The following is a 17,246-nucleotide window of genomic DNA, read 5'->3' as shown; positions in this document are numbered from 1 at the left end:
TTATTTTCAGTTTATATATAATTGTGCATCAGTTAGGCCAAAGTATCAATATTTTAGGAGACTTTATGTTTTGCCTGGAATTCTTTGGAATCACATTTCTAAAAATATATCATAATGCATGGAATGGCTTCTGAATGTCTGTAATAATGAACTACATACTTCTGAGCTTTTTACATTTCCATTACTCAATAAATACTTATCATTTGAAACATTGAAAGGGGAGGGTTGTCATAATGTGTTGTTTATGAAACATTATTTGAATATTGTAAATGTACATGGAACACCAAAGTTGACACATCAGGTCAAGTGTTTTTTCCACATCACTGTGATGGCTCCGATGCTAAAAGCTGGATGTAAATAAGTACAAAACGTTCATGACAGCACTAAAAAATTACTCTTTGTACATATCCTTTTAATACATGAATCAGTGTCAATGTTTAAAGCTGAAAAATACAGCAACGAACAACAATGCCAAGGTAAGAAATAACTTAGCAAAAATATTCACAGAGCATACAAGTAAGTGGTTGTCATTTTCACAGTTACTACAGACACCAGAAACTGTACACAAAATACATGCAATTTCCCATTTAACATTGTTTTTTTTCTCTGGGTAATTGATAAAACCATAAAACCTGTCATTGTCAGACAGATACACAAGTACAAAAAAAAGTGGAGAAAGAAGACCATCCTCACAAATTATGTAAAGCTTCCATCTAAAAATGTGTAAAACGTATTTATGCTCATTACATAAATACATTTGTGCCAAGTGTATGCATACGGCATGGAGTATTTGAACGGTTGATCTTGGCAACAACTTCAATACTTAAATTGTAGGAATGAAGATTGCAGTCTGTGTGCATTACATTTTACAGGCCTTTGGGTGAGTTAACTGGGGCTGTAATTAGGTTTGAATCCAGATGGATTATTAAGAGGATGTCTCAACACAGAACCATTCCATATGATGTTCTTGACTCAAAGCCATCTAAAAGAATACCCTTGCACACTGACACTGATGTAAAGTGTTGATTATTAGTTCAAGACCGGGAAAATAATGTAAAATAGTAGAAGGATTTTCTCACTATTATGTTACACAGATGTAATTGGATGGCATAATCTATCTTCTTCCTTTAAGATCCTCTAATGTCTTAACTGATCCTTTCAGAAACTGCCATTTAAGTTACACATTTTGTTTATTTTCCCAGTGCTAACATCCCTCGATACAGTGTGTAAAGTAGTAAAAGCTGAAAACTCAAAAGTGCAACTCCAAAAAGTTAGTTCTATTTACTGTGCAGTCACCAACCTATCTTCTATTAAGTTGACAAGAGTGATTTAACCCCGTGTTGAATTGTTGTTGATAAAAATGAATGGTTGAGAAGTGTAGGCACACACCTTTCACATTATGGATGTATCAAAATGCACATAGTACAATTACAATCTAAAACTTGGATGTGTAGTAAATCACAGATATAATTAAGTGAACTTCAAAAGTTGTCTTTACTTCTTAAAAAGAAAGGTGCTGATATGATTCAAAGGTGGAATCATAGATGCGGACTGAAGACATTTTCTCATCTCTGTTTTGTTCAGAATGCAGTCCTTCATTCAAACATAAGTACAAAATAAAATATACACTGTTTATGCTGCCTCAGTCATTGGCTCACACACTTTGGTGGGTATAACTAATACAGTCATAATTTGGAATTTACATTTGTTAGTTTAACATTAATGAAGGTTTTATTGACAATATTAACCATTGAGTGTGCCAAAATTGTAGTTACTCACAGGCAAAACAAATAACTTAGGTGCCTTTGTTATATGATTGTCACATCTTAGAAAATTTGTGTGGATCATTAATATAATTTGCAGCCTTCATTTAGTTCATAAAATGTTCTTCATTAAGAAGTAAGCAAGGGAATTTTTTCTGTTATTGATATCTTGCATATTTTGAGCATGTTTACCTAATAACAAATTTGTACCAATGTTATGCCTTTTGAGAGAATCATTAGTTGAAATTCCGTAAATAGTCTATATCCCTTTTTAACATCCCTTACATAGAATTCTCAAATTGCGACATTCGCTGGATGTCCTATGATTGCTTGCTCTTTGCTTGTTTTCAACCAATGTGTCTTGTGGTTGGGTGTCATAAAAAGACAATTTACACACGAAAATAGATTTAAAAAAAAGTTTACCCAATGGACTGGTTGAAACCTCTTGTAGATTAAAATAATGATCAGACATGGTTTAAGGACTGTGTTCACTTTACTTTAAAATGGCAAAACGATTTAGAGGTGCATTGGATGTGTACTGACCATTACAGTCCACCCTTTCAACAGATAAGGAAGGCCAATGTTACCTCATGTTTAATTACATACATTTTTCTATTTTGACAGTCAGTACAGAATTGAACTAAAATGACATTTTTTAAACTTTAAATATGTTGTATCAAGAGGGTGTGTTTTCTGTCAGCTGATTCTTGTAGAAAACAACCATTTAATTTTCACCATCAGTCGATTTATCTGAGCCAATTCAAATGTCTTCCTGCAACTTTTATTGGCAATGATGTAATTGACTATGGATGGACACAACAGGGGGAGCAAAGTTACAGGTTTCACTGATCCTCTGTTTTAGAAACAACTCAGTTTGGCATTTTAAAGCCAAGTCAGTTTTCTTCATCATTATTTCTATAAAGACTCAAGTCCAGTGCGCCATGCAAGGTTCGGAGTTCACGGAGAGTATGGTGTCTTCACAGTTGGCTCCTGTATCCAGCTTTGTGATCATTTGAGTACCAACCCCGGGGGGCCTGATGCTGTACTGTAAGTAATCATTCTGTCATCAACCAACCTCAATATTAACACTGTCTTTGTGCATGTATGTTTCTTCGTCCTTTTATCAAAGCACAAACCCAACATGGGCCAAAAAAAACAAATGCGCCCGCGCTCACACCATTTAAAGCAGCGCGACAAATGACAACGAACGAGAAAGCTTTGACACAGACCAAGGGTTTTGAATGATGGCTTGAAGCCGTTGTCCTCGAACAACAAATTTCCCTTCACATTGCACGTTTTCCAAGCTAAATCGCTGGAGTGTGTCTGTATTCAACAAGATTTCTGCTCCTGTATGAAGTCTAGGATGTGCACACCACTCCTCCTCCTCCAATTTCCTTGGGTCCCACATAATTCCTCTGTTCGGCATAAATGTCAAAGACTCTGTTTGACTCCCCTTCTGAATGGGTTTGGCACAGTAACTTCATTACCCCTCTGGGTAAGCAGACTTTTCTTTACTCAAATGACATGAGGTTGGTTGGTATCTGGAAGGGAATAAACAGTCAGAATTGTAAATAAAACAAGACTGGGTGATTGATTTCAAATAATACAGGACATATGACCCAAAGAAAAGTGTCACACACCTGAGGTCTATTGCTTCTGCAGGCCTCCTCCAAGTTTTTGTGCCAAATGATTGCTGAAAACCTGGATCCTGTCTGGAACTTGTAAACATTACCTGTAAATCAAGAAGACTCAATTTCTCACAAATCAGAAATAAAGCAAACTTTTTTCTTATTGAAAAATTCGCAAATTAGGATAGTATTTAGAATTTTGCAATCAGCGTTTGCTTTATTGAAATCTTGGTTTCGATACAAATAATAGAATCCTTTTTTTTTTTTATCTTGCTGAGGCTTACCTTTATCCGGGTCATTGAGGTGGAAAATGTTCGGTCTTGCAGGGTCATCGGGCAGAACCACCATCCAACCTGTCACACACACCTTCTTACATGGCGAGGATTTGTACTGAAAAAAGAATGATGGTACATAACTGTCAGATACACTCAAAAGCCTTACAAGATACACCAAAAGACAGATCAAGAACAACCATTCGATTTTGATCATATTTTCTGACTTAAAATGGTAAAAAATCTTTTTCTTTTTTTTTGAGGAATACTCCTAGGGTCTGGTTTTGCTGGCTATCCATTGCCTTAAAACATTAAAAAAAAACATTTTAATAAAGTTTTCTGATGACACACATGCTTTCTTTCAGAGGCCCTCAATGCTTTAGCCCCATAGAACATCAGGGTCGAGCCAGAGAGGGTGATCCAGAACCTTGTCCATGACGACAACTACAACAAAAACAAAAGCACAAACTCAAAAATAAGTCAATATTAGAAGAAAAGTCCAGGGAAACCTTATATTAACCGACGTAAGTCGTAGCACATGACTATCCGTCCTTACTTTGGGTTTCCGACCCTCCTTCAGCAGGGTCTTCCGCCGGAGGGGCCCCTCAATGGTGACGCTGCCCAACTCGGTGCACCCATGGCAGGAATTAGCACCTGAAGGGCTGTGGAGACAGGGGCGGGGTGGATGGGGCGGGACCAGGGGCATTGATGGAAAGGAGAGGTGGGAGTCCAAACAAGGTCAGTATTAAACTTGAATCGAAGGACTGTTGTTACAGATCTCTAAACCCATGCTTTCTGTTGAGCTTCTTGACATGATCAGACATGGCAGGAGAGTATGTCATAATGGGATGTTCCTGTGGTGAACTGGAGCTGGCATGCATTGGCTAACTCTCTCTTCATACTGTTCCACTGACTTAACAAAGGTTGAAATCCAGGTTTTGGCTTCCATTTCAATGCATCATGACTTCAACATGAATTATTTCAACAGTTGTCCAAGCAACAGGTAGACCTATTGTGACTGCAATAAAGACCACCTGGAATGCCATCAGTGCTACAGTAGAGGACTTTGCCGTAAGAAAATCAAGATTGATCTTCCTGGGGATGACTGGAGAGGTAGCGGGGTAGCTTTTGTTTTCAACTACTGAGAAATGTCATAGAGCCAGATGAGAAGCACCGGAGGAACATCATGTCCGCAAAAAGGGGAAATAAAACAGGAGAACATGGAAACCCAAGCTTTAGTCTTGGGTTCACTTCTATGTTTAGTCTGTGGTATTGGTCTGATTTTAATGACCCATCACCAGCACTATCCTGAGTAAACTGCATTGAAGCCAATCAAATAGGTGCACAAAGTTTGTTTAACTCGTGTCAGGATCAGTTGCATAGTTCTATGCATTGTGTTATGAGTGTGTGGAATTTGAAAGTGGACACCACTCGTTTTCAGGAAACATGATAGCTCTCAATGGGATCCTCACACTTGGTTAACATTCTCAAATGCAAATGCACACTTTAATGGCGCAGAAAGAGACAGCTCTTAAGTGCCCTTAAGAATTGAAATAGGAATCTCACTCAAACACCCCATTAGAAATACTAGTGTTCGTCCACCAAGCTTGTACCTTAGCCCCTGCTAAGTTGTGAAAGTGTAAGTGTCTGTGGCAAGATAAGACACAGAGAAGAGCCCAGGTAGAAGTCCCCCCCCCATGTTGTGAACTTGTCTCAGCCCACAGTAAAGAGGTGTGTTGACCGTCTACTGACAAGGTTTGAGGGGAAACTTCCACCGACACACAGGGGGTTAGAGAGACAGAAATGAGACAGTGCTGCATGCAGTGACAAGAGATGACAGCTTGATACGCCCCACTAGCCCCCTCCTTGAAATGAAAAGTCCTTTATTTTTTGGGAGGACATGACATAACCCCCACCATCACCACCACTGTACCTGTAAACATAGCTGCGGCTCCGGGGAGAATTGCGAAGTGGGACCCTCCAGTTAGGGCCCAGTGTGGAGTACATGCGCCCCCTGTTTGTGTCACACATTGGTCATAATCAGTCGGAATGGCTATTTGGGGTTCATAATAGGTTGAGGTTTATAATTCCCTGCTCTTCACAAGTGAGTCTAAATATTCAAGATGTATTTAGGTCTTCTTTAAGGCCAGTTTCCCTTGACTTGTGAGATTAAACGTGTGATTAAACCTTAAAAAAAAAAAAAAAAAAAGGGCAGTCCAAAGTCTTTTTTTGCCTACATATGTCTCATAATTTGTCCAGGCCTAAACATTATTTACATCCAGATTACCTCCTGTTTCGCTACAGGGATCGGGATAAACCACAGACCATTCCCAGAATTGTTGGTGGCAGACACAGATAAACATGAAAAGCTTTCAAAACAACACAGAGGTACAATCATATTATTTAAAGAGTGTTTATGCTGTGGTGCTATACCTCAAGTTTCCTTCAAGGTTGACAAGGTTAGCTACACTCCAAGTTGCAATAGCTGACCACAATGACATTTCCTTCAGAGTGGTGTGTTAGTATCAGGTTAGTAATCACTTTGAGATGATGAACTTGAGTAACAACAAACACTTTTAGTAAAATCCCAATAAAGTAAGTCTTTATTGACTAACTGTTTTATGGAAATTAAGCTTGTAATAAAGGTATTGCAAACAGTAACACATTGTGTAAAATGTGTCAAGTTTTTCACTATTAGTCTATTCATAGTGACATTTCAAAGTGATTCATAAACCCACAAGGGTTGAATGCAGCGATGGGTTGCCATGTCCGAATCACTGTCCTGTTCTTACCTTTCCATTCCTGGTGATAAGTCCTCGCCGAACGAGCTTTCACTGCTGCCTATGCACGAGAAAACAAAACCCTCTTAATACAAATGAATGATTAATTAAATAAATGCATACACTAATCTATAATGCAAAATCCTTCTCTAACAAGAGAAGGATAACAAAAGGAGCATGTGTTTCCCACCAAAGGTTTGGTTAAGATAAAATATGATCAACATAGTTTAACAGTTAGTTAATAGTAAAAAGTATTTCTGAGCAGAGTAATGGCAATATCAAAATATTGGATCATTGGAACTACTATTTACATGCTATTAAAACGAATCGTTATGCTAATCCATACTCTAATCCACACCCTTGCTATATCCAGCATTGGAAGAACTGTCCCAGTGATCTCATCTCGGTAAAGCGAATGATGTGGGGGTACCTATAGATAAACCGTTGGACACAGAAGTGCTGTGGGGGTCGTGCCTCGCTGGGCTCTGGGACTCCAGGAAGCTATCGTCCAACAAGTGGCGAGGTTTCTCTATGGGGAAGGTAGCACTCTTGCTCTCTGACATTCCATACTGGCACATCATGCTGAGAAAGACGGAGGGAGGAAATGGGTTTACATGGAAAAATGTTTCACGTTTATATAATATAAATATAAATAAGTAATAACTTCTCCCTAAATATACATTTGCAACGTAAACATTATTCACAGACAAAGATCGAGCTACAGTAAAAAAGAATATTGGAAACATTGTGCATACATATTGTGTATACATTTCACATCCCATTTCATGGTTAGCCACTGCCCATTAGGAATATTGTGAACAGAAACATTAAAACGTTTATTCAGGACTTGACAGACACCCACTTGTTGCCCAGGCTGTGGCTCTTCCTGTGACGAGAGGGGGGAGGGGTGGGGATGTGAACCCCCACGGAGGCGTCAGGGCAGGTAGGCCGCCGGTTATACCTCACAGAGGCAGACACCTCAGACGGACCTTGAGTAGAGAAACCAAAGACATACGTGGTCTGTTAAGAACTGCAATGACATCTGTACAATATCTACCTCTCAAGCGATAACACTGGAATTCATCTACAGCTTGGGTTGGTTAGACAAACGTTGAGTATTGCACACCTCAGCGGAGCTAAAGTACAAAATTACAAAAATATGACGTAGGACACGTCCACTGTACTACAATTGGAAACACCTTGCTTAACTGTGCATCTCGGTACTGCATACACAGTTCTCAAAAGTCATATTGGTGAGGTTCAAAATAATGCCACTAGGTGGGGTCAGTGGGGTAATGTAGGGGTGGGAGGTCTCCCATCCATCCAGGTCTGCTCATATGGTATCATGTGAAACAGCACAAATCTTTCCATTCATCAACATCATGTGCTCCTCAAGTTTACTATTTTTTTGGCAAAAACTGTACGAGAACTTTCTCCATCTTGTGCGGATATCGACAGAGATACAAGCATCAGTGCCATGAACCTATCATTAGCCTGTCCCGATGTTTCAATCGGAGCTGGATGGACGGAATTGGCAAGGGCCCTGTGGTGTTGCCATGTGTCTCCTCTGCCAGTGGAACCTCTGACTCAGGCCACCCCCTCCACCACAGTGCTTTGTGTCAAACCTACTGGGGCCACTCAATCAGTCATGACATCACCACCTAGGACCAAGCCAGGCTGTCTGCAGGCATTTTACATTTAGGGCAGTCCAAAGTCTTGTAATCCTGCTTAAATTTGTCCTGTATTACATTTCACCAGCTACAGCCCGATTGGGTAATAAAGTACAGAATTGCCTGATAGATCAACTAAATATCTGTTTATCCAAACTGTAACCAGTTGTTACTTATTTGTTGCAGCCGGCTGTTTGAGGGGTCAAGTCATTTATTTATGGGAGGGCCTGTTGACATTGTCTGCAACCCTATACCCAGGTATTCAGTGAAAAGATTTCATTCTTTCTTGCCTATAGGGAAGTCACAAGTAGATCATGATAATATTTACTATTTTACCCATGTCAGTAGTACAAGGTAAAATAGTGACCTTTTTATGGACCATGTTCATGTACAGACTGCCTCTTGTTTTATGACCATGGAGCCATGGGACATCTAGTCTGTCCTACTGCTTCTAATGAGGCTTGCTGGTAAACATTGTAGCAGAAAAGAATGGAAGCCACCCTGCTGTCTAACGCTGTTTGTTTACACTTAAATACCTTGAAACCCACATCTTAACTAGCAGAGTTGATCCCATATGTTTGCTATAAAAATTCTGAGCGTGGGTTGCTGTAAAATACTAACATACTTTGGCCTCTGAACATATTCACTGTATTTACGTGTATATACATACACACACTATATATATATGTGTGTGTATATACACGCACAATATAGGTTTATAGATTTTATAATTGATTTCAATTTCAGAAATGGAAAATAATAGCGATGCATGTGATATTGTTCATGAAGGAGTCAATATAGCGGTAGTAAAAAATACAGTACACGAGGTATAAATCATGTGTCATAGGTCATGTCATTGTGTTGTTCTTCCTATTTTAGCCACACCGGGGATTGAACTTGGTGTACTCCACAGCACGCAAGGACCACCTCTCAAACATGGCTTTATAGCCAGCGATGCCACCAAAAAGCTAGCTGTTCTATGGCGCGGGTTGGTGGTATTCTATATACTGAGGAGTGAGTTTAGTCAATTCAACTTGGTTACACGTGTATAACATCATATTGAAAAAGGGTTACTGCTACACGGTAAAGGGAAACGCCATTGATTGTGTGTAATTGCACCTTTTCAGTGACATTCTCGACCTCAAGGCCTGCTCACACATGGGAACGTACCATGCCGATCTTTCATGTCTGGGTCTTTTCCTTGCAATCAATAGGCTGCATCCACACAGCCACCACTTCACTGTTCACCCCACAAAATGACTGTCATATGGCCTCGGGTGAAAATGTGAGGAGAACACTTTGAGGAATACATGTAATTACAGTTACGGAACAGTTACGTCACCCTGTTGTAGTTGAGTACCCCTAATCCCTTCAATTACATTGCCTCTGTCCTGCATCCAAGAAATGATCTACATGTAACCAGCTTGTCACACAGAACCAGGTGGTTAACCTGCCCTCTGTAACGTGATCTCTCTGTGAATGTGAATGCTGGCTAGCTAAAAGAACGACAATATAAAGTGGATACTTTCAGTATAGATCAGTGAATTTTGTTCCATAAATTAACGTGTTCACTGATGACAAAACCATTTTACAGCATTGCATAGCACAAAGGAATGAAAAAATACAAACGTGAATGTAAACATAAACAGAAATACATGCAAGCGCTGTAATTAGGCCTACAATTATGACAACTGGCTCAACCATTGTGCATGTAATTACTTCTGTTATGAACTGAATGTCTATATGTTTGTGATGGTAAGGCAATTTATCAGAGAACAAATATAATACATTTTGATCAACATAACATAAGCAATTGATAACGTAGGAAACAGCATACAAATAAAGGCAACATAATCATTGGCATGAATTTACCATAGAATTGGCAATTTGTTTAAAATAATGAGATATTGCTTTTATGATGTGCATAATATAATATTACGGAGTCAGGTGGCTGAGCGGTGAGGGAATCGGGCTAGTTATCTGAAGGTTGCCAGTTCGATTCCCGGTCATGCCAACTGACGTTGTGTCCTTGGGCAAGGCACTTCACCCTACTTGCCTCGGGGGAATGTCCCTGTACTTACTGTAAGTCGCTCTGGATAAGAGCGTCTGCTAAATCACTAAATGTAAATGTAATGCATAAGTGACTTGAATAGATGATGTGAAGGTTGAACAAGTAGCCTATTTCAGAGATGACAGATCATTTAAATTGTGATCTGAGAAATATAGGTACCGAAGCCACTGAGAAGATCTGTTATCACCAGCTGCATCAGGGGCACTGCACTATCTATCTATAATTCCAGAAATCTGTGTCACCGACATCATCGCGGGCACTGTGCACTATCTATAGTTCATGTAATCTGTATTTCTGCGTTTCACTGACATCTTAATCACCGACTGCATTATGGGCACTGTGCACTAGTAATAAATAAATAAATACTGTATGGCAGTTGTCTGTCACTCAAACAGTCAGTCTTGTAGACAAAAGAAAAATCCAACGTGATGATGTTCCATTTGTATTCCAAGACTACAAGATTCTGAAGTTTCCCTTCAGTCTACAATGTTCATCAACTAGACAAACCAAAACCCATTCTGTCACAATATTGTTTGCACACCTAAAACCAGTTACCTTTGAACTAAGGAAGTCAGTTAGTACTTTATTAAGACCGTCACAGTTACTAACTTAATTGTGCACTCATAAGCTTCATACTTAAAGTGAATAACCTGGAAGTGCATTGTTTTGTATTTAAAGTAGAAGTCATTGTTTTGTAATTGTTTTTCATTGTTTCCCTATGACTAGGAAACCATTTAAACAGATACCAACTGTACTGAGAAGCACTATGCATTTATGCATAAACAGCAAGCATGTAATTTATTAAGAATCACACCATCAACTCACAGACTCCACATCTTGGAGCAATCTACTACACCACAACACACAGACCGCAGTCTGCTACTTCCTAAATGGCTTGCACCGAGGCTTTCAGCTACTTCTATGTCAGCAATAACAAGCTCTCGTGGAAACATGTCCGTCTAACAATCACACCAGAAGAAGGGAGAACCTCTCCCGTGAGGTGATAATGAGTAACCTTCCCCGGAACTTTTAGAGATACGCTGTCTACCCATACACCTAGCTTAGCCATTAGCATTACAACGCGGGGAAGACAGGAGTGTGAACCAGGTTGGACTCACAACCTTCACAGTGAACTAATGAACCCTGTGGAGACCAAGACCATTAGCAATCAACCTTTTTCCCCTTACTGGGGGAAGATAACTGGTCATGGCGGTGTGCTAAATGAGAGGCATCTGCACAGGCATTGGCTTTCCCTGTCCTTTCGATGTCTCCCTTGCTGAATACACCGGCGTCTGTTTGCCATTAAAGAACTGCACGTTGCTCTCTTGAAATCCAGGTCCAGAGTAAAACAAGTTTGCAATAAGCACCAGGCGTTCAAGGCACGTTCCTTAGTAAAGTGCTCAAAATAATACTGCCCATTTTCTGTCATTTGAGAGAAAAAAAGGACATGATGTGTCTGTGTGTATTACACTAACTGTTGAGGGTGTATCTACCATATGATGAGGTAGAATGATGTGATAGTGTGTCCATTGTGCAAGCATTTGAGAGAGTGTGTTTGTGTGTCTGTACATGTGCTAGAAGGGTGTATTCTGGATCCTGTCATATGTCATTTTGTTTTGGCCTTGTTGTGCGTGGGGAAAGTGAGTAACGCTACCTCATCCGCTTGGCTCGAGCCTAATTGGACATGTTCGCTGTTTACGGAACCAGCCGACAAAATGGAGTCTTTGGAGCTCCTTCCTCTTACATGTTATGCAACAAAAATGTATCTGAGGACAGCAGAGAACACCCAAGTCAATGTGATCACTGCTATTATGGCAATTTATGAAGTGTTCTTCAGACGCCTCCTTATGATGTCATCCTGTGTTTTTTTTCCCCGTAGAGCCAAACCGCTTGATGAGTGATATATTTTCACTTTGTCATGCATGCTTCCAGAAAGATTTTCTAATAATCTCAAGAAATTGGTGGTTATTGAGATGTAGGCTGGATAACAAACAGTGGATGATTTCCAAACAATTTTCTAAGTAATAGCTCATGAGCTCAAACGTTTGGCTTACTATGCAGAGTACATGGTTGACTTCTAACTTTCTAACAAGACAGCAACCATATCTGCCCCCCAAGGTATTTCATCATATATGTTTATTTAACAGTGCAAAGCATTGTCTGATGTCATCAGAACAGTTTGGATTGTTACGATCTACTCAAGCCCTGTCAACGTGGTGACCATTCATTAAATGTAAAACAGCACATTTTCCTCTGACTTTGTAATGAGAATAAATTGTGCTATAAAGTTGAGGAAAAACAGTAACCATGGAATCCCACGCAAATACATCCCATAACTAGGTCACTGACTATACTGGCTCAACCCTTGGACATGGAATACGACTATTGTAACATTCCTTCCATCAGCATTGCTGAGTGATGGAGACAGAGCTATTAATGTAGGAAGCTATTATCACTGGCTGTTGTATACAGCACACTGTGAATGTTTTTCTGGGACTTAATTGCATGTGAACTATACATTTACCATCACAAACCACTAAAAATAAGGAAAAACTAAAATGACTATCCCCATGTAATAATCATGGGGATAATCACATGATGTAATCCAACACAATTCTATTCACAGGTCCTGTCCAATAGACCCTGAATCAATACATTCTATGTAAACATACATATTTCTTAAACAAACATAGAAGTTTAATTGGAGGGTCACTTAAACAGCAAAAGTGCAAAAAGTGCTTGAAACCTGTCATTGAAACTCATTTGCATTCATCGTGTCTACTCTCTGTCAGCTCTTACACACAGTTAAACAGTTTGTGCACACACTCACATATAAACACACACACATCTGTTCATATCACACCCTCTCCGCCATCACTGTTTTGTTACACTGTTCCATGTCCTCTCTCTCCTTTCTGACCCACATCCTGGACTCATTCCAATGCATTACGTCATTGTAGCACCCTCCCAATGAACTCCTAAAATATAGACAAGGGGAGAGCACAGGAATAAAAAATAAAGGGATAAATGGAGTAGCTAGCTCCTCGAATGTTCACATGGGGTGTTTCAATCATGTACACACTGACGCACTTTACTGCTGATTTTTGGGGAGTCGTAAATCTTTCAAATTGTGTTACGGTCTTAATTACCACTTTCTGCCTTCACTTAACTTACAGTACTTGAGAGTGAACAAAGACGGCGGGAGTAAGGATGATAAGGAGTGAACTAGACAAATTGAGAGAGAGAGGGGTGGTGTGTGTGTGGGGAGTAAAGAGACACAGTTAGAGAGTGAGAGAGATAGAGAGAGAGAAAGAGAGAGGTATTGGTGGAGAGAGAAACACTCATGTCTCCTGATTCTTAAATGCCTCTGCTCTGGTGTTGTTTCAGCCCACTCGGTGATGGCGGCCAGCGCCACGCTCGTTTCCTCTGCCTCCAATCCAGACGTAATGAGTCAAACAGTGGCAGCCCTCGCCGGCCCTTCAGGGCCTCACAATAACTCTTTCAAGTCCTGCTGGGATTGGTCAAAGCCAACCTCATTTTTCCACAGTATAAACACAGGTAAGGTCGAGATGGAAACATTGATGCATGCTGGGACGCCCCCTTCCACTCCCCAACTGCTAGTTTGAGGGTTATTCACAGGTCACAGTCGATCCCTGGTGTATAGAGATGAGTGGAGTAAATGAAACTTGATTCTATTGAATGTATTCTGTATTTGGCCTGTACAATGTATTGTTTTGTTTTATTTTCAGGAACTATTCTGTAAGTACTTGGCAGTATGCAAAGGATGTGCGTGCAGAGTTTCTCATACATTATCGGTACTGCAGATCATACAATAGGCACCAATGAATAAGAAGGGTTGAAAGGGGTGACATGGAAGCGGAACACATCAAGAATCACACACAGACATATGTCACCTGCTAAGTCTTCCTTTGAGGAGGCCATGCGGGGAGAACTATTGCCAGGTTCAATCTTCAGAGACAGCCTGCAAGACAAAGAAGGTATCATTCAGCTCCAATCCTAATCAGCTTGAGAAGAAAAAAAGAATGACGAAGAATTGTTTTCACAAATCCCTGGATCAGCAACAGTGTTATTTCTGTCAAGGTTTAGTGATATTCTTCATAAAACAGTGTGCTTCAATGTAAACTTGTGGCCTGTCTGTTTTCAAATTCATTATCAATAACAGACATAGGGCCCGATCTTGCACCCAGCGCAATTGACTTGGTCAACGACGCAAGTATTATTCCTAGTTTGCACTCGACGCAAAGCGGACTTTTCCCTCTACAGACGCACGTCGAAATGACCTTGCGCTCCCGTGGGCGGTTCAGCGAAAAAGGAGGCGTGTTCCGGCGCAAACGTTCCCTGGTGCTATTTTGCAGTTTCCGAAAAACAATTCCGCCACTGACCAGGAAAAACGTGGTCTAAAGTCAATGGCGCATTATTCAGATGCTATTTTAAGGGCGCAAGCTTGGTTCGTGCACACTGCTGGCGAGGCCAGGGTCTTCTTTCTGCGAAGCTATACGTTACATTGTTTTGATTTATGGCGTGTTACATTTCTTCAATGTTTATAAAAAGATTTTCATGAGAAATCTCTATGTATGTGAACATGATTTGTAACAATTGTGACAATTTTCTCCCACGCCTGTTTAACCGAAGCTAATTTGGGTGGGTTTCTTCTCCCATCTCCATCAGAATCAGAATTTGGTTTATTCGCCATGTAGCCTATGTTACACAAACACAGAATTGACTGTGGCAGGAAGGTGCAAACAATAAACATATACAGGTCTTAAATTAAGTTTTAAAAAAAGTACAATAGTTAAACTAATTCCAAGAACTAAACAATTTAAAAAAAAAAATATAGGGTAGGCTATATAAAAATAAGAATAAGAATTTGAATGAGCAGCATGAGCGGGCAATTTAGTGCAATGAGAAAACTGCTCTGCCTTTCCCATACAATGTCACTTATCTATCTGTTACGGCCCTGACTAGAACGTTGGTCTCCTTGGCTGTGAACCGCTCCTGGCGTGCGCCTGGCAAATCCGCCGTTATAATAGCAATCCGCCATGGAACAAGCGCTGCTCTTAAAGGGAATGTGAGATGACGCTCTGATTGGTTTATTGCACGTTACGCCCAAACCACACCCATTAGTAATGTAGCTACTTCGGACCTACCCATTTTAGATTTGCGCCAGGCGCACAGTCATTTATCCCGCCGGCAAAATAGCAACCGAGCCGGAGTCCCGCCCACAAAGTTACTTGCGCTTTGCGTTTTGATACTTGCGTTTCAGACCGTCAAAATAGGGGGGATAATGTAAAGTAGACCCTGCTTACGTAACTTTCAGTGGGTCTTCCCATTTGCTGACAGGTCTATGAGACCTCCACAAGGGAGTTACTTAGATACCATTGGGCATGCTGTGGTTCAATCCTAGATGAACACAACATAAATCAGCTACAGGGAATGTGTGCATGTTTCGCAGTTAAAAAACACATGACCAAAAGTGCTCCCTGGAAAGTACAGATGTTCTAAAAGCATGTTAAGCATAATGTTCAAATTGAATAAAAGATGGCAAACAAGGCACATGTAGCCAGGTTAGTTTGTAAGAGGACAATCGGAGAAATATAGGTGCCTGTGTTTTTTATATTTATATGTAGTGTAGTATAATTTGTAGTCTCACATCTGAATTTGACATAATAGGTGAAGTTTGTCAAGCTATCACGTGCCAAGAAACTGAGATTCCAAACAAAGCAGACTTATTTAACAATTTCCCCTTCTAGTCCAGGCAAAGTAACTAATTTTGGAGCCAAACATAGAACTAATTGTAAAATAATTTTTTGCAGCATAGATCATTTCTATGAGGTGTCCGGAACAACATACTAAAAGTCCTAAGAAATCCTAGCTGAGGAAAAAATTAAGCCTACTTGGGTGTATTTTGGGCATATTCGATTAGTGTATAGCTCATTTGCATATTAAAATTAATTTTTGAAGAAACTTGTAATACAAAATATTTTACTTTTCATCGGTAGTTTCATTTTGTAATGTTTCATTTTGATAGGAGTAAAGGAAAAAAATAGCCCATTGGGGTGTAATGTTGCCTGGCCTTATTGTCACACATCTCGGATTGATGAGAATTTAACATATTTCCTCAACTAGGATTTCTTAGGACTTTTAGTATGTTGTTCTGGACACCTCATAGAAATGATCTAAGCTGCAAAAAAATATTTTACAATTAGTCTGTCGTAAAACGCTACTTTGCCTGGACTATTCTTCTAGAAATAATTTTACGGAATTGTTGATTTTAAATTAACAGCATCTTATCTTGTTTTTGCCTTTACACAGGATGAAACCCATTTCAATTCCATTTTGGAGAGAAATTACAGCAGTTTCTGAATTATAGGATTTGTCTGGACACTTTTTGCAGTTTGGTTAACTGGCTAGGCATCGGTAACGGTAATAAAAGTGGTTTGGACACACAAGGCGCAAATCAACAAAATCTGACATAAATAGCATCTAGATGGTTCCAAGGAAACAACTCCCTACTCCCAGCAGGGATTTTTTCAAGTATACTGTGCTGTTCGCCCTAAGCTTCTGTGGTGGTAGCAAATCATTCATAAATCTGTTCTCCTAGCCAAAAATAACTTTCTGAAGTAAATTTGGTGCTTGGCAACTGATGACTTATCCGGCAGTCACAGTTTTGCTAGATACTTATTATTCTTCACATGCAACCCCTCCAGGTCTTCCAGATAGGCTTTTCTACCCTCAAATTCAATAAAATGTCAATTATTTATAGTTCCCGATATGGTTAGGGAATAACCATGAAAATTATCAAGTGGGAAAATCTATTTAGTAATAAAATAACACACAAGGAGTATATGGTTTCAATTAATATGTGACAAAAACAGCTATTCATCAAAGCTGTCTAAACTGTATTTGCAGCTCTTTCCCAAATGTATGGCCTATTTCATTCAATGAATCAAACAAAGTAAAACAAACTGTCCTGTCAAGGAGAGACAAAGACTAACTACTGAATTAAATAATGTCTAAAATGGAAGGGAAATGAACAGATGT

At 39.7% G+C, this 17,246-nt stretch overlaps 1 protein-coding gene across 4 annotated transcripts in view; it reads right to left on the bottom strand.

Moving 5' to 3' along the window:
• Positions 1-253: 253 nt before the first annotated feature.
• LOC134039025 (ras-specific guanine nucleotide-releasing factor RalGPS1-like) overlaps positions 254-17,246 on the bottom strand; it is a 130,276-nt gene continuing 113,283 nt past the window's right edge. Inside the window, exons 11-20 of one of the 4 annotated variants that reach the window (XM_062484766.1) lie at positions 14,099-14,166; positions 7,306-7,432; positions 6,874-7,025; positions 6,456-6,504; positions 5,597-5,677; positions 4,220-4,325; positions 4,015-4,107; positions 3,676-3,781; positions 3,404-3,495; positions 254-3,304 (exon numbers count right to left, since the gene is read on the bottom strand). In XM_062484766.1, the coding sequence (XP_062340750.1) occupies positions 3,275-3,304; positions 3,404-3,495; positions 3,676-3,781; positions 4,015-4,107; positions 4,220-4,325; positions 5,597-5,677; positions 6,456-6,504; positions 6,874-7,025; positions 7,306-7,432; positions 14,099-14,166 (904 nt within the window). In that variant the 3' untranslated portion in view covers positions 254-3,274. The other 3 variants (XM_062484768.1, XM_062484765.1, XM_062484767.1) reach the window with 3 other exon arrangements.

Source organism: Osmerus eperlanus, chromosome 18, assembly GCF_963692335.1.
Source record: "Osmerus eperlanus chromosome 18, fOsmEpe2.1, whole genome shotgun sequence".
Taxonomy (NCBI): domain Eukaryota; kingdom Metazoa; phylum Chordata; class Actinopteri; order Osmeriformes; family Osmeridae; genus Osmerus; species Osmerus eperlanus.
Note: the sequence above shows the minus strand (reverse complement) of the source record. Positions and strands in the feature narration are given on the sequence as shown.